Here is a 9,144-nt window from a genome sequence, read left to right as displayed (position 1 = left end):
GGTTCTGGTTGCAACAGCGATGCCCCATATTGACAGAGCATTGTCCCCTGGTGGGCATGCTGGGTGGATCCTGGTTGGGTGCATGCAGGAGTCTATCTGACTGCTTCCCCGTTTCCAACTTAAGAAAAATACAAAAATAAAAAAATAATAATAAACTGCTAAATATTAAGCAGTAAGAATTGCTAAAATATAAACAAGGTAGGTAGGTTTCTCGTACTCTTTGAGCACAAGAGAACTTAAAACAATTTTTTTGAAATTACTTACAGCATTTCCTCATTCCAGCCCCACTTAAAGGGAAAAGAATGGGTAGTGTTCATGCAAAACAATCTGCTAGAAAGTCGCTTGGTTATGAGTAAGAGCGAGGCAGCACCTACAGCTGTCCTGCTGAGGTGGAGAATGTGCCAAGGAATGAGTAAGCAAGCAAGTCAGGTTCTGCGTTATGATGCTTTTAAAACGGAGTGGAGTGAGGAGCAGCTGATAGGCCATCTCAAAGCCCCAAATGGAAAAGTCACAGAGAAAATGCTTTTATACACACCAAGCAAGAATGAATTTTATGGAAATCATTTGTATTTGAGAAGAAATGGTAATGGGGTTCTCTTTACTGTCTACCAATAGGTGATGGCTTGGCTGAAGTGAAGGTGTGATTGGATTTTTTTGCTAAATTCAACCTGCTTTGTCATTGCATTTACATGACCAGAGTACTCTATCCTACTTTCCACATTGGTGGACAGGACCAAGATTTGAAATGAGGGATGGGATTATTCACTACTGAATGGCTCTAACTAGATAAATTACTAACCTTGTGTGAACCTCAGTTGAGAAGGTATTTTACCAATTTCATAGGATTATTAGGATTAAGGAAGAGTTAAGATAATTAACTTTTTTTGTTAATTCAGTAATCTATAAATATTTTAATTTATGAGGATGTTTGTGAAGGCAGGCAGGAGTATCTTATATCTTGTCCTCTCAGTAAATGTTTCCTAGTGGAAACTTAGCTGTTCTTTGTGTTTTGTATCAGCACTTAATAGCCTTACAGAGTAGAATTTTCTTTTAATTTTTTAAAATTTTATTTATTGATTTTTAGATAGAGAGAAAAAGGGAGAAGAAGCGGGAAGCATCAACTTTTGGTAGTTGCTTCCCATATATGCCTTGACTGGGCAAGCCCACCCAGGTTTTCGGACCTACAACCTCAGAATTTCAGGTTGACATTTTATCCACTGTGCCACTACAGGTCAGACAGCAGATTTTCAATTATTTTGACTGTTGGGGCAAAAAAGTAGGGAGTTGTAGAAGGCAGAAGCATACCTACCTATTCTGGGGAATATACCGAAAGACAGTCTGCATCTTTAGTAAGTGCAGTACTATTCAAGGATTTAGGTTATACAGGAAAGGCAGTTGATACTGGATGATGGATGGTGGTGGCAGGGATGTTTTTGAAGTGGACAGACCATTAGCGAAGTTTTGCCTGAGGGCTATAAATCAAGCTGGTAAAGGGTTACCAACTTAAACCTGGTGATATTTGCATATTCCAGATTCTCTCCTTCATACTCATTCTAAACATCCACGGATTTGTGTATTCATATCTCCCTATGCATTCCTATTATCGTTCTAAAACCACTTTAGTGTGTTATGTTGGTTGCACCACAATTTTACATAATGGGACACATCCAAATGAACATGTGAGGCAACAATTTATGCAAGGCTGTAATTCCACAGTTGAGTAATACATTGTCTGCATGAAAAGGTCATGGATTATCTTGTATATTTGCAAATGGAAAGAGCTTTTCAAGAAGAGTGAAATAACATTTTGAGCTTGCTGAGTAAAGGTGTGATGTAGCAAAATGGGACAGAATTGTCACCCAGGCAGAGAATAGTCTTAACAATCTTTGTGGGTGATCTTACATTTAAATGATCTTATTCCTGACTGGGAATATAAAATGGGATGAGGTGAAGAGATAAGCCCATGGGTTAGTCAAGAAAGGGCTTTATTTCCCTTGAAAGTTGTGCCTTTAGACTCCAGGACAGTGAAGTCTTTGCAGCAGATCCCATTGACAGCTGCTCAAAAGAGTTCCCCTTTTCTAATCCTTAATTTCTAACAGGTAGCACCTGGGTCTAGCCCCTGGGAGGAACTATGTACGATTGTTCAAGGTAGTCACAGCAATCTCAGTCTTTGCTAGGCACTTGGGTAAACTTTCCCAATGTCACAGTTCTGGCCATTGGGCTGTGAGATAAAGTCTGTTGGGTTCTGAGAATTATTTTACAACAACAAAAAACAAAGGAGATTCTCTCCCTGCATGAATAAGGACTTGATGTTTGGTAAAGCAAGAGCAGCAGTTTTGTCCAAGGAGAGACCAAGAGAATATGAGAGAACAACTCAGACCCCTACCACTGAACTCAAGGATCCCTGGAACCTAATAGGTTCAAGGTTCTGTAAATAGTAACTGTTTTTATGATACCTTTTCCCAGTCCAGGAAGGAGGTGCCCTGCTTCAAGTCCTTTCAGTTAAACAGAAGGTAATTGCCTTGTGAACAGCCAAAAGTCAATATAACTGAAATATGGCAGTTTGTCTCGGATCATTTCCTGGAACACTTGCTACAAGAGCATGTTGCTTTCAAAACTAAGGTAATTGGGATAACGGTTACATGGTTCCTGTCTTCCAGTTTACATTGTGAATACACCATTCATTCAGGAAGTCAGTCATTAAAAAAAGATTTATTCGGGACTTTGTAAGCCCCAGGTACCACTATGTGCCAGAGTAAAGACAAGCTAGAGTCCCTGCCCTCCTGGAGACAGACATGAAACATTCCATTGGAAAGTAGTGACACTTGAGTGCTGCCAGGGTTCCCTGAGAGTGAGTAACTGGGAGGTAGGGGTGGAGTAGCAGCAATGGTGACAGGAAGCTTCTACAAGGGAGGAACAGATAAACTATTTGCCATCTATTCCTTCAGGATTCTTCAGTTGAGTGAAGAGAGCAGTAGGGGTGAAGAAGATACACCAAGAAATGGAGGCAGTAAAAATAATGGATTAATAATAGGCAAAAATAATAATAATTAGCAATTAATGCGGAAAGAGTAATGGGAGTCAAGGATGACTCAGGTCACTGGGTAATGGGGTGGCTGGAGTCACATTCCTTAGTGTGGTCAATTGCAAAAAAAAAAAAAAAAAAGTCCCGTTCTCTACCCCTCTGTGCATCCCAGTTCTTTCAAATTTATCTCTGGCTTCTTCCACCAAGGAGTGGAGTGTATTTCCCTACCCCTTAAATTTGAGCTAGCATTGTGACTTGATTTGGTCAACAGAAAGCAGCAGAAGTAATGGGTTCCACCTCTGAGACTGGGTCTGAAAAGGCTTTTTCTACTTCAAGTCACTCTCTTGGAACCCTTTTCAGCCACCACAAGAACAAGCATGGCCAGTCTGCTGGATCAGGAGAGACGTGTCTTGGTCACTGTCCTTCATTATTACTAACAGCCATCTGCAGGATAATGCCAGTTCTTTAGCCCCTACTAGCTCTCTGCAGATGCATAGTAGAGCCAGCAGAGATCAGCCTGCCTAGAGTAGGATAACCATCTCACTGACTGGATTTGTGAGCAAGAGTAGGGTAACCATCTCACTGACTGGATTTGTGAGCAACTCTAAAGGATTACTGTTTTAAGCCAATTGGTTTTGTATGATTTTCATGCAGTGAAAGCTAACTGATACAACCAGAATAGGAGGAGGGGTAAGAGGGCTTGCTGTGTAACAGTTGGGTAGATGAGACTGAATTGCAGGAGGCCAGAAACAGGAAGGTCTTCTAACCTGTAAGGACAAACTCCTGCAGCTGTGCTTTGCCAGGGTGGGTCCAGAAGCCTAGGACCAGATCTTATTTCTCTTTTGTGCCCTCTTCCCACTCCCCGCCCCCACCCTAAACTCCACTTTACACCTGGAAGTCAGTACTTGCATAGTGAAGCACACACATGACTCAAGTGCACAGGCACAAGCCAGAGCTCCCAGGGGAGGGAATGCTTATCGAGTGCTGCCTAATGAGTCAGTGCACCCAGTGCCGGTTGAGGTGCAATTACTGCCTTCACAGATCTGGGGCCAGGTCACAGTGACTATAGTTCCCTTTATACTACTACTAACTCAGGCTCCTTCCCTGTCACCCCTCAGCACCTTTGGGGGGGGGGGGAGGCACTATTTGACAGCTATTTCTCCCTCCCACTGTTGCAGAAACATCCGATTGTAATGTTTCCTCTTTCTTTAGTCCCCGAGCTACTAACTCTGATGTCAGGTTCACCCACTAGTCTAGTGACTCAGGGTCGCCTCTGCGGGATGGAGGGGGCCACCCAAGCCCTGTAGGCACAGCCCCACGAGAGGCCTCCCCTGTGCTCTTGGGACAGCTGGTCTATTACCATGGTCTGGGGGTGGTGAGCGGTGCAGGTCCCGGGGCAGAACGCGTCACAGGCGGGGCGTTGAGTGCGCCTGCCCGACGCCCCACGCTCTGCGGCTCCCGCTTCCCCTGCTGCCGCCCAAAGGGCGGTGAAGAGGAGGCGGAGGCAGCCGCTGCGGTCCCGCCCCAACGCAGGGAACCCTTTAAAAGCTGCCAGCAGTGACAGCTCGGTGGTCCTCTTGTTCCCCGCGCCGCGTGTCCTCGCACTCCCCTCTCGCCAGCCGTCCCCCTGCTGCGGCCGAAGCCCCCTGGGTAGGCAGGCTGGTACTCTGGTGGTCTCGGCGGCGGGACGCGCTCCATGCGGCCGCCCAACATGTCCGGGCACTTTCTGCTCGCGCCCATCCCCGAGTCCTCTCCTGACTACCTCCTGCCGAGAGACATCAAACTGGCTGTGCTGGGCGCCGGCAGCGTGGGCAAGAGCGGTGAGTGCTTAGGGGACCGCACAGGGCGGCACCCACCCCGAGCCAGCCGGACACCATGGGGCTGGGGCAGAGCAGGAGCTCGCAACCGGGAGGAGGACAAGGCACAGGGAGGGTGCGGACAATATTCTCCAGCCCGGCTTCCCCGCTGCTTGCTGGAGCACCCACTTGTGGGCTGTCGCTGGGTTTGGCATCTCTTGGAGAAAGCGGGCTGGTGCAGCAGGACGAGTCTCTGCCACCAAAGACAAGAAGACCACGACGGCCGCCCCAGGGCTTTGCGAAGTCCGCGGCTGGTCCCTCCTTTAATTCCGACAGCGTGGGGGTTTGACAGTCTTGTCCGAGTCCTCTGGGTGATTTTCCTATTTCATTTTCAGCAATGATTGTGCGCTTCCTGACCAAGAGATTCATCGGCGATTATGAACCAAATACAGGTTAGAATAATGACATGCTCCCTGCTTTTATGACTGCATGCTCTGATTTTCTTTGTCCTGCTGAGTGTAAGAATTTAAAAGCAGGCTCTCCTTATTTATCCAGGCAAGTTGTACTCACGGCTAGTCTGTGTCGAGGGAGACCAGCTGTCTCTGCAGATCCAAGACACCCCCGGGGTAAGGACTGGCGACTTCCCGAACGACACCCGACACCCGCCGGTGCAAAGAGTGAGCAAGAGGTCTCAAGTCTGTTGTGCATTTAGATGGAGCAGTGGACTGTCCCTAGCAGGGGCCCGTCAGTAGGGTGTTAGAAACACTCCAAGGGGTGCTGACTGAATAGTTAGAGGCAGCTTCCTCAGGTGTGCCACCTCGAAGAGGGGGAGAGGCGCTTAACTTCTCTTTGCAAAGGTGCTGGGCAACGCTCCTGGGATGGATCTCACCACCTCTTTGGAGAGGGCCTTCTCCCCTAGCAAGGACTGGGGGGAGAACTTCTGTTTCTAGCTGTTTCCTCAAATCAATAACTTCTGTCAGACACCCTTGGCACCAGGTCAGGAATGTAACTTGATTAGCAAGTTTCTAATTGCTCACCCTTCTAGGGAGGAAAGATCTTGTGGAAGAACAGAAAGAAAGAATTTGTTTCTGGAACATTCTCAAGAAGGACATGCTAAAAATATTTTTATGATATTTGGGAATATTTATCTTGGCTTATTTTCAAAGTCTTGCTTTTTTTGTTTTTGTTTTTGAGTTGGTTTCTAAAAATTGTGAGATTCTAATTTGAAAGTTCTTGAAGTCATGCTTCAGTCAGCCTTGGTTCACCACAGGCAAAGAGGTTAAAAACAATGCATTGGTAACAACTAATAAAATAACCCAGGTGGGGAGCTTGCCTGAGAATTTGCTCTTTCTGCATCAAAAGCCTCCTTCTGCAGAAGCTAGGCAGAATCTGAAACCATGTTTAGTGATTTCTTTTTCAACCATTGTTCAAGGGTTACTTTGATGTTATTTTGAGTCCTCACCCACTGAGGGCTTCCTTGATCAGACTCTCTTTGATCTTCTCAGGTCCAAGACAACCTTATGCAGGTGGTTGACTCCCTGTCCAAATTTGTGCAGTGGGCAGAAGGCTTTCTGCTGGTCTATTCCATCACAGACTACGGCAGCTACCAGTCCATCCGCCCCCTTTATCAGCACATACGGAAGGTTCACCCTGACTCGAAGGCCCCTGTTGTCATTGTGGGCAACAAGAGGGACCTTCTGCATGCCCGGCAGGTACAGACTGATGATGGTGTTCAACTAGCCAATGAGCTCGGCAGCCTATTCATTGAAATTTCCACCAGTGAAAACTATGAAGACGTCTGTGATGTGTTTCAGCATCTCTGCAAAGAAGTGAGCAAGCTGCATAGCCTCAGCGGGGAGAGGAGAAGGGCCTCTGTTATTCCTCGGCCACGCTCTCCCAACATGCAAGACCTGAAGAGACGCTTCAAGCAGGCTCTGTCTCCCAAAGTCAAAGCCCCCTCTGCACTGGTGTAAACCTACCTCAGACAGACTGCTTTCTTTTTATTGTGCATTTGTGCAGCTGAGAAGACTGGGGTCTCCTTTTTAATCACACATTCAGAGTTTATTTTTATATGAACTATTGGTTTGCAAGTGTATATGTGTTTCTGAAAATTCAGTGATTGCCTAGAAGTTGAAGAGTTGTTTTTTTTAAATAAAACTTTTTTTTTATTGTAACTGCTAGCCGCTTTTCCATTAAAGGTAAAATGGCAACATTTTGTCTTGTTTCTTAAATGTCTTTTTATAGACATCAAACTTGCACCAGCCAAGAACTGCTCCATGCTTACCATCAGTCTGACCTCTGATTGGGAGCGGAGAGACCTCTGTTGGGAGCGGTTTAAGTGGGGGGATGCCGGGGTCCAGCCCCGGGGGGGGGGGATCCAGGGGTCCCACAGGAGGAGACGGCATCGGCGAAAATCGAGTGAGAGAGCCGAATTCTTTTCTTTCTCTTTATTCTCTAGTTAGCATTTACTGCCAGGCATCTCTACCAAATGCTAGTACAGCTCCTTTTTTATACACACACACCAAGTTACAATTACATGGTATTAATCATTGCTTCTGTTTCACTATGTTTACATGTTTCCAGATAACAGTTAATTTATATCTATAAACTACAAATCAGGTGGCAAATCATTCAAAGTACAATTAAAAAATAACTTGAATAGCGATAACATCGGTAAAAGCTTTTAAAGGATTAGTACTAACTAATAACTCAACTTTACTGTTGTTGTGAGTCAAGGGGCAGAGAGAGATTAACAGACAAAATCATTAGGGAGTAGCAAAGGACCACCGCTTGCTCAGGCAAATGGCCTTGAGTTTATGCAGTGTCCTAACTTTCCTCACAAGATAACAAAAGGCTTGCCCATTAAGAAATTGACATAACATTAAGAGTAACTTTTACTTAAAGATATACAGAGTGCACTCGCAAGATAGTTTAGTAGCAACATAATTTCAGAAGACATTAATTGCTATTGCTTCTATGTATGCCCTTCCATACCTCTCATTATCTGAAGAAAGAATTTTTGGGGAGGTATGCAAACCTCATAAGAGTGTCTCACTGAGAAAGCCCAGCAACTGCCTTCAGTCATAAAACAATTCTCTTAGCAAAACATTCTTTTCTTGCTGACTGCATTCCCATTCCAGGCCACGCAACGGGCCATTCCATAACACCTTACCTAAGATTCTATTGTTTAGTCAAACTTTATTTATTTACTATATTCACACACTAGTAAATTCTAACTATATTCTTCTTAGAGTGTTCCACTATTTGCAGATCAAATAAGCAAAAAGAAAGGAAAGTTTCTCTACTCTATTACATGAAAAGGCTAGGGAGGAAAAATGATGAATTAAGTGAAGGCCAAAAGGTGCTCTGTGCACAGCCACTGCCTTCTACCCATTCACAAGTCACAATCTATTCTTTCTAACATGATTAAGAAGAAATTCTCTTACAAACTTAACCCTTTACAAGGGATATCATAGCCAGCCTCTTATGTTTATGAGCCCAGTTCAAGGGGCTTACAGGCTTTTCTGTGGAACTTACACCTTCTGTCTCATTTCCAAAGAAATTACTACAAATCTACAGGGAAAGCACGGTACTATTATCCTTGTGCCACAAATAATAGCACACACCCAGAAAAAGGGGGGATATAAGGCCAGATTAATTCAAAAGATTAAAAGGGGAGGTATCGTTGTGCCTTTCCTTGCGGTGACTTTGTCAACTCGCAGCTGTTGGTCTTTACTGCGGTGACTCTATCTTCTTTTGCTGTGACTTTGTCAACCAGCATTGTGGATCTTCTTCTGCTGTGACCTAGTTAGCCAGCATTAGTGGATCGGCTCCCGACATCTCCCCCTTTTTTATTATTTAAATAAAGCTTTTGTATTTTCACCGTTGTTTCTCTGAGATTGCTGTTTAAGAGTCAGAACATGACTGGAAGGACAAGAAGAGTGATAATTGCCACAGCTATTATTATGCCTATATCAGTAGCCAAAGAGGTCAGGCCATGCATAGAAAACATACTTTTAATGTTTTCAACAAATTGATCAGCTACTTCTGAGGCAGAGACTAAAGAGCCTGAATGTCCTAAGTTTTGTATCTGCTGATGTAATTCCCTCAAATCTAAACTAATATCACTATTATTCCATACACCTAATAAATGATTCTGTACATTATTCCATGCTATGATAGACTGATTGTATTCTAAAGGAGTCACACATATCCACTTGAATCCTGCATGGCATCTAAGGGTCATTCTAGCCTTCATAGCTAACAACTCATTACATATGTGAATAAAAGCCTCCTCTAAAGCATTCACTTTCATTTCTAACT

At 44.5% G+C, this 9,144-nt stretch overlaps 1 protein-coding gene across 2 annotated transcripts; it reads left to right on the top strand.

The window, feature by feature from the left end:
• Nucleotides 1-4,555: 4,555 nt before the first annotated feature.
• RASL11A (RAS like family 11 member A) lies at nt 4,556-7,142 on the top strand. Of its 2 annotated transcripts, none has more exons than XM_066254902.1 (4): nt 4,556-4,845; nt 5,217-5,273; nt 5,377-5,498; nt 6,327-7,142. In XM_066254902.1, the coding sequence occupies exons 1-4, from the start codon at nt 4,722-4,724 to the stop codon at nt 6,792-6,794; spliced, it is 771 nt and encodes a 256-aa protein (XP_066110999.1). In that variant the 5' UTR covers nt 4,556-4,721; the 3' UTR covers nt 6,795-7,142. The 2 variants fall into 2 exon arrangements, with proteins under 2 accessions (XP_066110999.1, XP_066111000.1); XM_066254903.1 differs by having other exon boundaries at nt 4,559-4,845; nt 5,377-5,447; nt 6,327-7,140.
• The last annotated feature ends 2,002 nt before the right edge of the window (nt 7,143-9,144 follow it).

This window comes from Saccopteryx bilineata, chromosome 2 (assembly GCF_036850765.1).
Source record: "Saccopteryx bilineata isolate mSacBil1 chromosome 2, mSacBil1_pri_phased_curated, whole genome shotgun sequence".
NCBI classification, from domain to species: domain Eukaryota; kingdom Metazoa; phylum Chordata; class Mammalia; order Chiroptera; family Emballonuridae; genus Saccopteryx; species Saccopteryx bilineata.
The sequence above is the reverse complement of the archived record's forward strand: the minus strand, read 5'-3'. Positions and strand labels throughout refer to the sequence as shown.